The sequence below is a fragment of the Melospiza georgiana genome, chromosome 14, assembly GCF_028018845.1.
Source record: "Melospiza georgiana isolate bMelGeo1 chromosome 14, bMelGeo1.pri, whole genome shotgun sequence".
NCBI lineage: Eukaryota > Metazoa > Chordata > Aves > Passeriformes > Passerellidae > Melospiza > Melospiza georgiana.
The window spans coordinates 12,907,980-12,924,273 of record NC_080443.1 but is presented as its reverse complement, the minus strand read 5'-3'; the positions used below and the strand labels follow the sequence as shown (position 1 = coordinate 12,924,273).

Here is a 16,294-nt window from a genome sequence, read left to right as displayed (position 1 = left end):
GCCTTCAAAACTCTGCAGCACATAAGGAGAGAGCTCTCGAAGAGCTGTACAGAAAACTGTCATGGGAATGGCACCTAACAGCACTGTGTGGTGTCACAGAGATGAAAACCCAGTCTCCTTTGGTTTGTCCTGCTTGAAAGCCTGTGAATTGTCACTGGCTTAAATAAGGATGCAGGCACAAGTTTCCCCATCTGTGCAGTGCCAGTTAATGTTCCCATAATTGAAATAGCTTCTCTCTTTTCCTAGTGAAGCTGTCAGCTTCTCCCTGCCAACTGCTTTCATCATTGCTCCAGATGAGCACCTTTTCCTAGGAGCCAGGAGCTGGTGGCTGCTGTATTTGTGAATGGAATGGCAGCCTGGGCAGGTAAGCAGTGTGCACTGGTGAATGTTCCTGGGTGAGTTTGTGGGCAGCTCTGGGCATGGCTGGAGAAGGAGGAGGCAGGGACAGCCCTGCTGAGCAGTCTGACTGCACCCATCCTCCTAGGGCTTACCAGCAGCGATGGGGGTGGGCTGTGGGAAGTGCACTGCAGGAGAGATCTTTGCTCCATGTAGTTGCAGAGCCATGGATAGGGTTTGTGAGTGTCCTGCAAAAAGATTGGGCAAACCAATTTTCCCTAACTTGAAGAGTGGTTGCCTTTTTCCAGCACTTCTCTTCTGGAGGATGCACTGGGAGAGGCAACATTGTGTGGCCATGGCAGAGAGGGCACTGAGCTTTTGCTTTGGAGCTGTCAGTGGCAGCTTGTTAGGGCTGAGGAGATGGTCCCAAGGCTGGGCTGTCTGTGCCATCCCAGAGGGGCTGGAGCCTCTTGCTCCTGCCTTTCTGAACACAGATCCATAATGATAGGGAGAGGGTTTTCAGCATCTCAGCTGTGACATATGGGTGAGGACCATCACAGGATCAGCCAGCAGCAGCTGTGCAACTTGTCCAGGTTATAAAAATCAGTAAAGGTGTGAAATCTCAAGGGCAAACCCTCAGAAGGGGTTGCAGGTAGCAAAGCATAATTGTGATCATTGTTTTTATTTGTATGAAACAAGGCCTGTCCATTTGCATTTTTGTACCTTCTACAGTCTTCAAAGATAATAATGTGGAAAACATTAACAGCCCTTTTTCCACCTGCCACAGGGACCCAGCAGCGGGTACAGCTGCCATCCCACAGGGACCCTCAGGTTATGCCTTGCAGCCCAGGGGCTGGAGCACCCAGATAAATGACAGAAAGGGAAGAAATTATAAGGGAGAGAGCCCAGAGCCACTGAGCAAAGAAGTTGTCTGGGACTGCTGTGTTGGTGTGGGAGATGAGCTGCACCTCTCTGGTTTGAGCTGCACCTCTTCCATCAGAGGGAGACTGGAAAGCTTTGGTGCCACTTCGCAGGTCGGTGCTAATGAGGAGACTTGCTCCTCATCACAGCACTAATGAGAGATTAGAGCTCCACTGCAGCCTTGAAACCAGAATCAAGCTGTATCAAAGCACCAGTCCGAATTAAGAGCCTTTCCCAGTGGCTGGTATTTTACAGCCCAGTGGCCAATTTCTAAGTCATAGAGGCCAATTATTTCCGAAGCCTTTGGTGTGCAGCTAATGAAGGCTTGGAAGGGCCCTTCTAAGTGTTTATAAGCCCTGTAGGCGGCAGAGATGTAATGGAAGTGGCAGGCACAATTAGCCATCCATAATTCCTCCTAGCAGCTGATTAAAGTCTCTTTATCCGTCTTACCAAGATCAGAAGGGCACATGTTTGGGAAATCAAAAATGCATTAGGGGCTGTCGGCCAAGGCCAAGGCCTGTGTGCTGAGCCCTGGGGCAGTGGCATGTGGCAGGAGTGGCACAGAGCTGCTGTGTGTCCCCCGTGTGGGGAATGGGCACCTCATTCCTGTGGGGTGCAACCTTCTCCGTGCAGGTCCTCTGCAGCATCAGTCACCCCATCCTGTTATCCTGGCATCCCCTTTGCCTGTGTGCAGTGGGATGGGATCCTCTCCAGAGTGTCCCAGTGCAGGAAAGCACCAGTGGGCTTTTAGGTGTTTGGGAGACACGCAGGGGTGCTGGCCTCATCCTGCACCCAGCGAGTTGTGAGGGGTGTGAGCTGCAGCTGCCTTCCTTCACCCTTCCCGGGGCACTCCCTAATGCCCTTTGGTGGCAGTTTCATGCCTGGGTGAACAGAGCGGGATGAGGGTGGCCTCAGTCCGCTCAGCCCTGTGGTGATGATTTCGGGGGTAGTGAGAGCACGAGTCCCGGGTGGCTGTGCTCGGTCGGAGCGCTCTGAGGGCCGGGCTGTGAGGGGACGGGGCTGTGAGGGGGACGGGGCTGTGAGCGGGACGGGGCTATCCGCGGCTGAGCTCCTGCCAGGGCCTCCCCCGCCGCCTCCCGGCGCCCCCTCCCCAGCCCCGGGGGGCGGGGGGTCCGCGCAGCCCCGCGCTGCCCGCGCCGCCCCCGGGGGCCCTGCGGAGGGGCCGCGCTCGGGCCACAGCCCTGCCGCGATGGAGCGGGCGGCGGGCGAGGGCCGGCCCCTGCTGCCGGCGGCGGGGCGCTCCGCCGGGCTCTCCTCGCCCGGGCTCTCCTCCGCCGGCGCCGTCTTCATCCTGCTCAAGTCTGCGCTGGGCGCGGGGCTGCTGAGCTTCCCCTGGGCCTTCGGCAGGGCCGGCGGGGCCGTTCCCGCCCTCCTGGTGGAGCTGGTAAGGGGGACGCGGGGGCAGGGGCTGCGGCAGCCCCAGCGGGAGCCGAGGGGCGCCGCTCCGGGGAGGGAGCGGAGGGAGGGGACGCACCTGCTCTGGTGCTCGGGGAGCTGCGGGCACCCCCTCGGTGCGGCACCCCCGTCCCGACCCCCGCCGCATCCTTAGGGTGGTGTTGCGGTGCCACCTGAGGGATGCTCTCTGCAGCTGAAGCCACACTTGTAGCTGGCTTGTAGCTGAATTCAAAGTAAGTGGGTGTCTGCTCCTGTACATGCCCCAAAACCCCAAATCTAAACCCGAAGTACCACCGTGCCTCCATCTTTTGCTGACCTTTGTTATCCAGGCCCACAAGGTGATCCGGCCGGTGACCTGGTCCCTGGCCGTGGGCCTGCTGTGTCCTGCCCTGCTCTGGGGGCGATGGAGGGGATGTGGCGCTCCTTGCTGGCTCTGTCCCCGCAGGGCTCGCTGGTGTTCCTGGTGAGCGGGCTGGCCGTGCTGGGCTATGCCGCGGCCCTCAGCGCCCAGCCCACCTACCAGGGCGTGGTGCGGGCCGTGTGCGGGGCGGCTGTGGGGAAGCTCTGCGAGGTCTGCTTCCTCCTCAACCTCTTCATGATCTCCGTGGCGCTCCTCAGGGTGGTGGGTGACCAGCTGGAGAAACGTGAGTTGTTTCCCTTCCCTGTGTTTGGGGCTTGCTTGGGGAGTGAGGGGAAGGTGGCCATACGTGGGCTGGGGTCACCCCCACGTTTTCCTGGAAATTCTAAAGACATGGGGCTCCCTGGTTCTGCCATGGTGTGATGCTCCCGACCTCCTTGGGCCATCTTTCAGGGTGCAGCTGACCCCCCCGCTGCCCCCCACAGTGTGTGACTCCCTGTACCCCAACGGGACACTGAGCGGGGCCCCTCAGCTGCCCCCCTGGTACGTGGACCAGCGCTTCACCCTCTCAGCTCTCTGTGTCCTCGTCATCTTCCCACTCTCTGTCCCCAGGGAGATCGGCTTCCAGAAGTACTCCAGGTACCACCTGCGCTATCCCTGTGGTGGCCCACCCCTAGGCACCCTCAGGTTACCTCCTCCCAGGAACCTGTGGGAACCCCCCTCCTCCCTTCCTCCTGGCTGTGTGCTGATGCTCTCCCATGCCCTGACAGCATCCTGGGCACGCTGGCTGCCTGCTACCTCACTCTGGTCGTCATCCTGAAATACTACCTGCAGGCAGAGAGCCTGCGTTTGACTGAGCCACCCCAGCCCTCCAGGTAGGAGGGTCAGCCCCATGTCCCTCCTGCCCTGAGCTCCATGGCTTGAGCAGGGACATGGGGGCAGGGGTGGAGGTGGGGCAGGAATGGCACTGGGCCCTATGTGGGGTGGGGGTGAGCTGGGGGCAACTCACAGTGGGTGGTAGCTCCCAGCCCCAGCTTTCACCACAGCAATACCCCTTTCTCCCAGAATCACTGGGAAAGAGATTCCCACAGGGTGCCATCCAGGCTGCCCAGTTTATGGCATGGTTTCTTCTCCATGAGAGCCTCATGCCTTTTGTTCTGTGCTTCCTCTCCACATGCCACAGGTCCTCGTCCTGGACGTCCATCTTCAGCGTCATTCCCACCATCTGCTTTGGCTTCCAGGTAGGTCATCCTGACTCCTCTGGCTGCAGCTGCTAGGGCAGTGCTGGCAGCCCCCCATGGCATCCCAGACCATAGGGATGCCAACCCTTGAAGGGCAGGTTGCAGGAAAGGGGACCTGTGGCTGTCACCAGAGGTGCTGTGGGGCAGGACACAAGTGCTGGGAACGGGGCAGAGTGGGACAGGGCACCCATAGGTGGGAGAGAGGATGCTGGGGGTGGGGGCTGTCCCTGCATGGGGCCCCAGCACCATCCCCTTGCCTTGCAGTGCCACGAGGCATGTGTGGCCATCTACAGCAGCATGCACAACCAGAGCTTCTCCCACTGGGTCACCGTCTCTGTGCTCTCCATGCTCATTTGCCTGCTCATCTACTCCCTCACTGGTAACCCCAGCACCAAACCCTTCACTCCTCCTTGCCCTGGGGTTCCCCTCTCCCCTTGGCTCATCCCTTCTCCTCAGAATTCCTCTGTCCTGCTCACTGCACAGCTGCCCACCCCCACTCCCTGTCAGCAGGGCTCTATGGCTACCTGACCTTCGGCGAGGCCGTGGCGTCCGACGTCCTGATGTCCTACCCAGGGAATGACCCGCTCGTCATCGTCGCCCGCCTGCTCTTTGGTGTCTCCATCGTCACCATTTACCCCATTGTGGTGCTGCTGGGCAGGTGAGGGGAGGGTGACAAGCTGGGTGTCCCCTGAGCCAGTGCAGCTCCCCTGGGTGCCATCAGCCCCTCAATCCTCCCTCCCAGGTCCGTGGTGAAGGACCTGTGGGCAGCCTCGAAGCGCGGGGCCGTGGTGGCGCCTGAGGCACACGAGCGGCGGGGCCGGGTGGCACTGACGGTCACCTGGATGGCTGCCACGCTGAGCATCGCCCTCTTTGTCCCCGACATCGGCAAAGTCATCGAGCTCATCGGGGGCATCAGTGCCTTCTTCATCTTCATCTTCCCAGGCAAGAGCAGGCACGGGGAGGGAGGAAAGCAGTGGGGGGGATGCTGGTGCCAAGGGCGTTGCTGCAGGGGAAAGTGGCCTGTCCTGGCCCTGTTTTGGGGGTGCAGGGCTGTGCTTGGGGGGGACAGCGCTGTGACGGGTGCTGTGTGGGGCTGAGCTTCTGCACCGACAGCAGGGCTGTGCCTCGTGTGCCTGACTGGGACCCGCAGCCTCGGGCCACGCAAAAAGTGAGTGTCTGCATGCTTGGGGGCAAGGGAAGGGACAGGGATAGGGTGTGGTGTCCCATGGGCTGTGGCCAGGGCAGTTCCCTGGGGGTCAGCCTGGTCAAGGTGGGAACCCTGCAAGGAGGGGAATTTGGGTGTGGTGGGAAGTGCTCTGGGAATGCCCCTGGATGCCAGGGCTGTGTCCATGCAGCAAGGAGATGCCCAGGTACCAGAGTGACTTTAGGGGCAGAAGAACTGTGGGTTTTGGTGGCACTGGGGCGGGGTCAGGTTGGGAGTCAGAGGGGCAGGGTGCCCCAAGACAGGAGACCATCAGGTGTTCCAGGTCCTGTTGTGCCAGGGCAGTGTGTCCCCATCACTGCTCCTGTCTGGAGGGGCTGGGGCACAGCAGCCCATGTCAAGGGGACCTGACATGGTGCTGGTGAGTTTGGGATAAGTGTGTGCTTTAGTGTGTCTGTGGTGCCCCTGGGGGAGCAGCAGAGTTTGAGGGAGGATGGAGGTTATGTGATGAGTGGAGGCAGCACTCCAGGACATTGGGGTCACGGTCAGGAGGGTGCTCTGGGGACCCATGAACATCTGGGGAGGGGTGAGGGTGTCCCAAAGGGTGCCAGAGTGCTGGAGGGGCCAAGGCACAAGGTCAGCAGGGCCACCCAGGTGGGTGACAAAGCTTGGAGAGGTTCCTTGGGGAGACCTGCCAGAGCATGAGCCCATCATGAGGAGAGGGGATGACATGAGCTGGGGCGATGGAGACTGCGAGGGGACAGTCCCAGCCTGCCTGGGACAGTCTGGGAAGGAGCACGGTGCTGAGGACCCTGCAGCAGAGCAGCAGCCAGGTCTGGGGTGAGTGCTGCATGCAGGGGCTTGGTCTGTGTGCCCAGGGAGGAGGGAACAGGGAGGTGCAGACCCAGGGCTCTGGGGATTGGGGCTGGGGCTGGGGAGGGGACAGGGCCGGAAGCATGTGGGGACAGGATGGAGCTGGGGCTCTGTGGGAGTGGCTGTGTCCAAGGGTGGGGGGATGTGGGTCTGTGCTCCATCAGCAGGGCCACTGGGCACAGCGGAATTGGGAATGATTGCGTGGTGGCATCTGCTGGCTTTTTGACTGAGGTTTGTGTGTCATTGCAGTGGGCAGGGGCTGCCAGGCTCTTCTGCCATCGACTGGGAGCGGGGCAGAGGAGCAGGGCAGAGGAGGCTGAGCCTGCAGGGAGCTGCACAGGCACAGGAGCTGGGGTGCAGGGGTGGCCGTCACTGAGGCCAGCTCTACCCCGGCAGCCTCTGCTCGTGTCGCTGCAGGGCTGCTCTCATCGCCTGGGGCGTTCTCTCCGTGCTCGGCGGTGCCTTTGTCTGCGGGCAGAGCGCTGCCCTGGCCGTGCTGGGGCTGCTGCGCTGAGGGACCCCAGAGCCCCCTGTGACCCCACCGTGTCCCCACTGTGACCCCACCGTGACCCCCCAGCATCCTGCCCTGCACAGAGACCCCAACACAGCCACGCCGCTGGATCCCATGGCGGTTTTATTTGGCATCACCGTCCCCGTTGTACAGTGGCTAATAAAGACAGGAGAGGGAATTGGCAAAGGTCCTGTGCCACACATCCTGAGGGACCCCCACGCACGGCGGGCTGGGTGTGGGATTGGCACAGACGGACAGACACACAAAGTACAGACCCCAGGAGGGAGGGGAGGCAGCCACTCTCACGCCTACAAGGCACCAGCTGCAACTGTGCACATGCAAAGGAAACCCCTGGGGACCCCCCACAGCTGAAAAGGATTAAGGGGCACCTAGGGAGAAGGGAAACGCCCCTCTGCCACCACCCTGACTCCCCCTGGGGCACGGGTCCCCATCCCTGCAGGCACACACATACCAGGCACAGCCTCAACCCCCCAGTCTCCTCCCGGGACTTGCACAGACCCCCAACCTACTCCCTGCTTTCAGGGGGGGCTCCAGCCTCCCACCTCCCACTCCCATCCCTCCTTCCTAGGGCCTGCCTGCACCCGTTGCCCCCCTCCCTGCCTACCTATATATCTGGGGATGTCCCCCTCCCCGAGCCCTGCCAGCCCCTCCCTGGCAGTCCTTCTTTCCCCTGAGACCACCCACACCAGGGAGAGGTGCCCCAGGTGGTGGGGGGCTGAGGGAGGACTCTCTGGGGTGGGGGACACACACACATAGGAGTTTCCATCACTGCAGCCAGGTCACACTGACACCTCCCCCAGGCATCGCAGAGGGGACAGGTAGGTGCTGGCAGGCCCCTGGCACTGACCGTCACTCTCGGCTCAGGGTGCACCAGGCAGCTGCAGGGGAACATCGCTGGGTCACACCTGCCCAGCCCCTGAACCCACCCCCAGCCCTGCCAGCTCAGCCCCTGCTGTCCTTCACACCATGCCCCCTGCCCACCCTTGCTCCCCAACAACTGGAGAGGTTCTGGCCGTCCATGGGTCCCTGTCCCCCACCCCCTGGGGTGGCTGCCCTCCTACCTGGCACGGCCACGCTGGAGATGGCCTCGGGCTGGCTGAGCGTGTCCACCTTGACGTGCTGGAAGCCCTTGCAGGTGGCACTCTGCAGGTGCCTGTGCCCAGGTGGAAGAGAGTGGGTGACACCCAGTACCCCCAGAAACACCATCCCAGCCCCCCACAGCACCCAGCTCTGGCAGGGCTGGGTGCCTGCAATCCTGCTCACTTCCCCTTGTGCAGAGCACCCTGCCGTGGTTCGGGACATTGACCCCTCTCATCACCACATCCAAAGGCACTCCCAGCTGGCAGGTGTAGAGACCCAGCCCAACCCCCTGTCCTCTTTACAGGGACAGCCCTAGGACAGACAGACAGCTCCTCAGTCCTGCAGTCAGACAGGGGACAGAGCTTGGGGCTCAGCTGCTCTAACAACCCTCCACACCCAAGCCTCCCAAAATGGGCTTGTTCATCCCCTCCCTACCTCTTCCAGTCCTCCTCGGTCTCCCAGAACTCATAGACGATGAAGGTGACCCCATCAGGCAGCTTCACTGCGGTGACACTGGCAGAAACAGGGAGAGGAGGTGAACCCCCAACGTGAGCCATCCCCCACCCCCCTCTGCAGCCACGGGTGTGCTCTTGGGTGGGCTATTGAGGGGAGACCCAGCCCCAGCAGCCCAGGTAGGGGCAGCCCCCCCACCATCCCAGCATTCCCCAGCCCATGCAAAAGCAGTGTTGGTGGCTGAGTGTGACTGCATCCCAAATCCTGGCTGCTTTCCTCAGTCCTTTGCTTGGTCCCCACTCCACCCCACCCCAAGCCCCATCTCCCCACCTCCCCAGCCCCCAAGAGGCAGCTGCTGCTGGTACCCACTGGAAGCAGTCCCGCTCCCCGGCCACGCTCTTCAGGTACTGCTTCAGGGAGCTGCAGAACTCGCTCAGGTGCTTGTGTGACACCGTCATCTCGTTCCTCACCAGGAGCAGGTACTGCAGGGCCCCCAAACGCAGCATGTGAGACCACAGGAACACAGTGACCCCCCAGTGTGGCTCTGTGCTGCAGGGGCACCCCAGCACCCACGGGGTACACGGGCACACTCACCGTGCAGGCCGTGCTCTCGCTGTCCGACAGCCGCTGGTGCAGGTCAAACCACAGCGTCTGGGGAAAGGGCAGCAAGCAGCAGAGGGGGTGTGGATTGCCTGAGGCTGCTGTCCCTCCCTGCTTGGTGGCTTTCTGTCCCCACCATTTGCAATGACTGTGCCCCTTTTTCCACAGGGAACGGGCTCCAAGAGCCACTTGCACCTCGTAGGAGCTGCTGGGGCGTCGCACGGTTGGGACAGATCTTTTGCTAAGCAGTCATATTTATAAAGCTTTCTTGTTTCATCCTCCCCAACACACCTCCAGTCAGGACCCTTCACAAAAGTTCCCTCTGCTCCCATTGCAGCCAACATTCCCAGCACCACATCCTCATCCCTGCTCCAAAACAGCTGGGGCACGGTCCCTGAATTGTCCCTGGGATGGCAGGACAGCCTCACACAGGGAAACGCTGGCCCTTACCTTGTCCTCCAGCTTGCCAATCAGCTTGGCCAGCCTGTTGATCTGCCCCTCCAGCCCCTCTGCCTTGGAGTCAGGGGAACCTGCACAGAGCCAGGAGACATTGATGGACTGAGGGGCACCTGCAGGCACCCCCTGAGAGCCCTGTGCTGCTGCTGGGATCTGAGTGCCCCAAGCCACCCCAGGCAGTCAGCACTTACCAGCCTGGACGCTCTTTCCTTGCTCCCTGGGGACCATCCAGGTGCTGGGAGAGTAGCTGGGGACAGAATTGTCATACCAGGTGTCACTCAGGCCATGACCATCCTTGCTGGGATAGTGTCTGCAACCAGAGAGCACACAGGGGGTCAGGACAGCAGAGCTGGCACTCACAGAGTGGCATGAGCCAGCCTGGGCAGCCAGCACTGGAGCCTCCTTTCTGGCAGCTCTGCCCGTGATGCCAGAGCCCTTGGAGGGGGTCAGAAACAAAGGAATGTCAGTGGGCTGCTTCCAGCAGCCATCACTTTCCTACTCATGGAACAGCACAGCCCTCCTGGCACCACCAGCAGCCTTCAGGGCCTTTTTCTGTCCTAGACAGACACCTGCAACATGGGGCATTCAGGCCCCTGTGCCCAGCCAGCTGCACCTTACTGGGGCTGGTTTTGCAGTCCAATGCCTTTGGTGGCTTTCAGACAGGAAAAGCTGCTGCCACCCAGACTGCCCATGAGCAGAGGCTGTGCATCCCACCAACAGACTGCAGCTGCAGTTCTGGAGAATGGAAACATGCCCACTGTATCATTTTCTCCAGCATGCTTTCTTTGTCTGAGTCTACAAAGCCCATTTGGCCTGGAGGTTGCTCATAGATTCAAAAAACTGTCCTGGAACACTTCCACAGATGGAGCATCCATAATCACCATCCAGCACCAGGTCCTTGGTGCTCCTCCCAGGACCTCATTTATTCGCAAGCCAGAGAACATGAGAGATCTGCCATCCTCACAAGGGTTTGCAGCTGCCATCCACGTGAGTGAGAGGGGAATGGGTTTGGGGAAGAATGACCCTCTCCTTTCTTCTCCACCAACAGGAATCCTGTGCCACAGAGGGAGAGGCTGAGCAGCTCGAAGGATTTCCAGTGTTTCCTTCCAGCAAGAGCAGTTCTGTGCCAGCTGACTGCTGACAGAGGTGCCTGGGAGCCCTGGCTCCTCTTTGTTAGTCAAGCAGCTCCCAGCTGGAGATAACGTGCTGAGTGCCCAATGGGCAGCACACCAGCCAGCATCTCCCTGCCCTCCTGTCCCTCCCCTGGCACCTGGCTCCTCTGAAGCACAATTGCTGGGCTCTCCTTCCCCAGATACCTTGTAAATCAGCCGGTGTGGGCTCCACCATATACACAGGGACACAGTGTGCAGGTCCCAAAGAACATCTCCAAGATAAGGAAGCAGGAACAACAATAAAGGGTGCAGGAGCATCCCTTTGCTACAGGCTGTGCAATTATAACACTGCTGGTCCTGGATTATCCCCTGTCAATAGACAGGAAATTAGGCAAAAACAGGCAGAGATTTATTTTAATCAGAATTTAATGAGGTGTCTCCATCTTGGACCTCTGCCTTTGCACTTTGTTCTACAGCCCTTTATTTTCGTGCTTTTTAGGCCACCTCTTTGTCTTCATGCGGACGCAGGAGATAATTTTTTTGTGGGATTTGTTTTTCTTTTTAGCTATTATCTTCATGAGAAAATAACTACAATACTCCCCATTATGATCTGGGCCCACACATCAGCAAATAAAAGCCAGCATAGTCTTTCATGGGCTCTAATTGCTCTGCCTGATGTTGGGTTTGTTTCCTCTTCATTGTTTTGCAGGAGCTCCTACTTCTTTTTGTACAAGGTTTGCCACAAAACAAGGAGAAGAAAGGGATGTGAGATGATGAAACCCACAGCATTCCTGCTGGAAAAGCTGGTGAGATGGTGGCAGAGCTGCCCAGGTCTTGCTGTGTTCCACAGAGTCTGTCTTAGGAGGGAGTTGAGATTTTACACTCTCCATGTGCCTCTCTGCCCACTCATGGCTTTGGGAAGCCAAAACATCCCCCTGCAAGCATTCCAAGGCCTCCTGGTTCGAAGGAACAGCAGGAGAAGGGTTGGTCTGACAAACACACATGTTTCCATGGCAACCTGTCCTGGTTAGAGCTGGTGACAGTGACACTCTGGGGAGCTGTGTGACACTGACACCGAGGGGGCTGTGCTGAGGTTCTGCCTCTGCTGCTGCCACTCCTCATAGCCTAGCCCTGGCAGCGCTCGGGAAATCTTGAGACGGTCTCCTCTGTGCTGCCCAAGCTCAGTGGTGTGTGCTGGGCTGCTGGCATGGGGACAGCCCCTCACCAGACTGGGGGGACAGCACTGCCTGTCCTCAGTGCACAAGCACCCTTTCCCTCTGGATTGTCACACCTGCTGAGTGCTCTGGCAGGAGGGGCAGCACCCCTGGCATGGCAATCTGTCCCTGTGGGCTGTCCCCAGCCCACCTCAGGCTGTGTTTTGCCCTGGGTGGGAGCAGTGATTTGCCCAGAGCTGCAGCCCTGTGCACCCAGTGCTGCCCAGCCAGGTTCTGCCCCTGGTTTGCATCCCCACACACAGCACTCTTGATAAGGGTGACCCTGAGGACTGCAGGAGAGGAAGGGACGGGCCAGGACAGAGCAGTGGAGAAAAGCCCCCAGAGTTCAGGAAGCCAGGAAGGGAGGCAAAGAGAAAGGCCCAGCTCCCCTTTGCTGCTGCACAATGTCTGCTGCGTTTCCCTCACCCCACAAAAGCATCCTCCTCCTCCTCCCCTCCCACCCTCCTGCACCAGAGGAGGGCAGGAGTGCTGCAGACCTGGAGGGGTTGGTTTGCTCATCGATGGCATCCACAGCACTCTCCACGGAGCTCAGCAGGGACTGGGTCTGGTTCGCCGTCTCCTTCAGCAGGAAGCGCGTCACGAACTGGTCCACGTTGCTGCCGCTCTCGTACACCTGCAGGGACACACAGGGAGCACCTGGTGAGTGCCAGGGCAGCACCTGCAGCACCACCAGGGTCCCCAGCCAGGGCAGCACCACCAGGGTCCCTGGGCAGTGCAGCCCCTGGCCCACAGCCCTCCCTGGTCCCCTCCCATGTCACCACGATGTAAAGAGGTGTTACCCAAAGCCTGTAGTTTCTCTCTTTAGCATGATCTTACATTACTTTACTGTTGCCTTGCAGCCAGTGCATGTAGGTATGAAAAGTGTGTCCTGTGCTTTGGAGACCCCTGCTCAGAGAGTTCAGCACATTATACAGTGCCCTAGTCCACAACAGTATGGCCAACCCAGCACTCAAGTTAAAGGGGTTTGGAATGATTCACAGGGCTCAACATGTTGTTTGACTGACAGGAGCTCCCAGGGTAATACAAACTTTTTCAAGACTAAGAACACCTAAAAATATTTTAATAGAACAACAGATCTGCCTGAAGCACCCAGGGCCCCTTTCCCAGCACAGCCTTGCTGAGCCCTACCCTGCTCCTCCACCTCCTGACAGTCACCAGCACAGATGGGACACTGGCACAACCAAAGGAACACTGGCACAGACTGTCCAACACTGACCAAACCAATCCAGCATGGGTTCAACACCACTCCAACCAGTTCAACACCAGCCCAACCAGACCAAGGCCAGCACTGACCTCCCCAGCTCTGGCTGAAGCCAACCACTCAGCATCAGAGCTGAAAACATTTGCAGTGAAACAAAGGCTCCCCAAAACCCAGGCTCAACAGCACCACTTTTTCCCAGACTCTTTCCCACCCATCAATGCCTGCTGGGACAGCACATTGCCCAGGCAAAACCCTGCTGGGCACTCTGTCCCTGTGTGCTCACATCTCCCAGCATGGGAGTCCTCTGGGAGGAATGACTGAATTTTTGGAGCCATGAGACAGGGATGGATGTCCTGGCTTCCTGCAGTGACCACACTCATGGGACTGGAGTGGTCCCGGCACCGCTGGTGATCTGAGCATGCAGCAGCACAACACGAGCACCCCAAGCTCCCCAAAGCAAATTATCCCAGTTTCATGGTGAAGTTATTAACAAGGGTTATTTCCATGGCAACTGGAGCAGCTCTGAGAGAACCCAGAGGGCCTTTATCCCCGCCTTTATCTCCTGTATTAAATCATAAAAGAGAAATGAGCTGATGGAAAAAACCCTTTGGGGAAACTGATCACAGAGCTGATTCCTCGCCCTGGTTTGGAATGGGAGCATTAATTTCTTGACGGCTTCTTGAGCATCCAATTAGCAGCATTTAATGACTTCTGTCTGACATAAGAAAACCTGCTCACAGCCACAGTGTTTCTGGGGGAAATGCACCACACAGTGATCCTCAGGAGAGGGTGATGCACAGGGAGGTGATGGTGATGCTGAAGCTGTGAGAGGATGTGTAGTTAAATGGTGGATTTTTTATTACCTAACCACAGCCTATAATCTTGGTTCAGCTTTAGGAAAAATCAAACAGGTGATTCCCACATTCATTTAAATCAGTTGAACTCCCTATATGCAGGATGGATGGATGGATGGATGGATGGATGGATGGATGTTGGCTACAAAGCTATTCCAGCCAGTGCAGAGAAAAATGGGGTGTTCGTGAAGATCTGATGCTTTTTGACAGGCCAGTAAGCCAAATAGATCTGAAATCAAAACAACAGGGATTTTATTTCTCCCACTTAACTAACTGGCCATTTGCCAGCCCAGCTGTGAGATTTGCTCTCAGGATCTGAATCAGAAATGCACATGCTTAGAGGTTTTTTAACAATCCCTCAGGTTTTCCTCCAGCACGTGTCTTCTTCAGGGCTGCAAAAACAAACCATTAAAAAGACCAACTATAAAAGGGATCCTTCCCATTGTCTTACTAAAACATTTGTCAGACTATCCTAGTGAGATTTAATGAGGTTTAGTCTTATTAATTCCACCCTGAAGAGTTATTTCCTCCTTGCTTAGCTTGAGAAATTAAAATATTTATGGAGATCATGTAATAATTGCTGCTCAATGGAGCTGCTTTGTGCCAGAAACTCTTGCACATCTCCAAGCCTGCTCTTTCCCATCCATCATTTCCAGACAGGCTCTTTGCTGAACTGCCTGGCCTTGACCTCTGCTGCAGCAAACAGGGGGGCCTGAGTGTTTGCAATGAACAGCAAGTGTGAAAACATCATTGTAACGATGGCCTTGAGATTTCTGTGATGATGGCTCTCAGGAGAGCCTCAGAAAGCTCAGGATCTGACAGAGCAGGAAATGAAACAGAGACATTCAAAAAGGGGAGAGGAGTGGGGAAAGGACAGCGTGCATTCTTGAGGAAATAATGGGGTTGGGTCTCTGGTCAGCTGGCTGAGGTCCAAACCCCAAATCCACCCTCCTCCTCCACACCACAGGCTTTTCATGTGTCTGTAAGGCCCCTTCCCACACACCCTGGCAGCCAACACAGGGGCACAGTCTGCTCAAAGCCCCACCATAGCGCTTCCAGCTTTTGATTTCCACAGGAACCCACCCAAAATCGCCCAAATTCTGGCACAGATTAATGAAAACACCCCTGGGATGTGTTACTTGTGCAAAGCATAACTGGGATTTTCATGCTGTTGGGTGCTAGGATTTGCCAACCAGTGCCGAGTTTCCCTCACCAGACTCTCAAATGGATGCTTAAAAATGGGCTCTCATGGCCATGTCCTTGTGGGGAGCAAATACTGGGGAATGAGAGTTTTAATGTTGTTGAACATCTCAAAGCCTCTTTGCTGGCATTTTTAAAGGTCACTATTCAGCTCATTAAGACTTCAGGATGTAAAATATAGATTATTTTGCACCACCCACGAACTTGGAGAACCACTGTGACCTCCCCACACCTTCCCTTTGCCTCACAGGGTTACAACCTGACCAACAAGGCTTCCCAGGGCTGGCTTCCAGCAAGACTGGCCAAATTGGCTGACAATTACCACGCCTGGGGACACTGGTGACTTCTCCAACTGTTAATAACCACAGTCCAAGCACACCCAGAGTGATGCTGTTTCAGTTGGAAACCAAAGGCAACTCTGTTTCACCCACACTTTTCCTCCAGTTAAAAAAGCAAAACCCGACAACAAACCTATTGCCATGCCATGTAACACCCATCAAGCCTCATCCAGGATGATGGGGAGGTTATCTTCCACCCACCCAGCCCTTTAAAAACCAGGCATGTGCTGCACTGTAATCTCTGAGTGGCTGATTTAAATTCGTTGCTCATAATTGCCTGTTTGCTTCCAAGAGATATTTTCTTATAATTAAAATAACACTCAGACCTGCCTCTTTCTCCTCTCCCTCCCCCTGACTTTCAAATCCCTTCCAAAGCAGACCCAAAACTGATTGCCTGGCACATAATCAGTAGGAGAAACCTGAGGAGAACAGGCATTTAAACAGTTGATAAATGAAAGCATTACCATATGAAAGACCCTCAGCCTTCCCGAAACAGCTCTAAAAAACCAAATGAGACACCTGTTCAGATTTAAAAAATGACAACAGCATCATATGGATTTGAAAAGTTTTTTGCTGTAAAATCCTCCTCCTGCAAATCTCAATGTTGGACTCTTCTCATCTCACGCTTACCTTGTCTGGTCCTGAAGGTTTCCAGCCATGGGCCCTTCCCAAGAAATTTATCACAGGACTTCTCTGTTCTCACTATCAGAGAACCTCCCTGCTGCCCTGGATCCATCATTTCTGGTGCAGCCACAGGGATGTGAAGGGCAGGTGTCTGCTGGCCCACACAGGGGCTGTGCTGCACTTCCCCAGGCTCACCTGTGGATCCAGAGGCTTCTGGCCCCTTTGCACCCTCACCCAGCAGGCTTGGAACAGGCTTGGGAGTGTGGCCTCCCCCTGCTCAACACCCTCCCTATAAATCAGCC

The 16,294-nt window shown here is 57.1% G+C and overlaps 2 protein-coding genes across 2 annotated transcripts in view; one reads left to right on the top strand and one right to left on the bottom strand.

The window, feature by feature from the left end:
* Positions 1-2,467: 2,467 nt before the first annotated feature.
* SLC38A8 (solute carrier family 38 member 8) lies at positions 2,468-6,863 on the top strand. Its single transcript, XM_058034070.1, has 10 exons — positions 2,468-2,662; positions 3,119-3,317; positions 3,517-3,670; positions 3,802-3,906; positions 4,215-4,272; positions 4,537-4,651; positions 4,780-4,930; positions 5,015-5,214; positions 5,389-5,440; positions 6,725-6,863. Exons 1-10 carry the CDS (start codon positions 2,468-2,470, stop codon positions 6,819-6,821), a joined length of 1,326 nt encoding a protein of 441 aa, XP_057890053.1. The 3' UTR covers positions 6,822-6,863.
* Positions 6,864-6,906: 43 nt separating this feature from the next.
* The window catches only part of NECAB2 (N-terminal EF-hand calcium binding protein 2), a 70,598-nt gene continuing 61,210 nt past the window's right edge, over positions 6,907-16,294 (bottom strand). The window contains exons 6-13 of the mRNA XM_058034072.1: positions 12,252-12,388; positions 9,620-9,738; positions 9,423-9,502; positions 8,967-9,023; positions 8,742-8,854; positions 8,355-8,432; positions 7,901-7,992; positions 6,907-7,717 (exon numbers count right to left, since the gene is read on the bottom strand). Of these exons, the coding sequence (XP_057890055.1) occupies positions 7,689-7,717; positions 7,901-7,992; positions 8,355-8,432; positions 8,742-8,854; positions 8,967-9,023; positions 9,423-9,502; positions 9,620-9,738; positions 12,252-12,388 (705 nt within the window). The 3' untranslated portion in view covers positions 6,907-7,688. The remainder of the gene's footprint in view (positions 7,718-7,900; positions 7,993-8,354; positions 8,433-8,741; positions 8,855-8,966; positions 9,024-9,422; positions 9,503-9,619; positions 9,739-12,251; positions 12,389-16,294) is intronic.

Bases quoted from the DNA above. Each gene is read 5' to 3' on its own strand.
- SLC38A8 (XM_058034070.1), top strand. From the start codon at position 2,468: ATGGAGCGGGCGGCGGGCGAGGGCCGGCCCCTGCTGCCGGCGGCGGGG. The intron at 3,671-3,801 runs GTACCACCTGCG...ATGCCCTGACAG, and splicing joins GGCTTCCAGAAGTACTCCAG to CATCCTGGGCACGCTGGCTG. The intron at 5,441-6,724 runs GTGAGTGTCTGC...GTGTCGCTGCAG, and splicing joins AGCCTCGGGCCACGCAAAAA to GGCTGCTCTCATCGCCTGGG.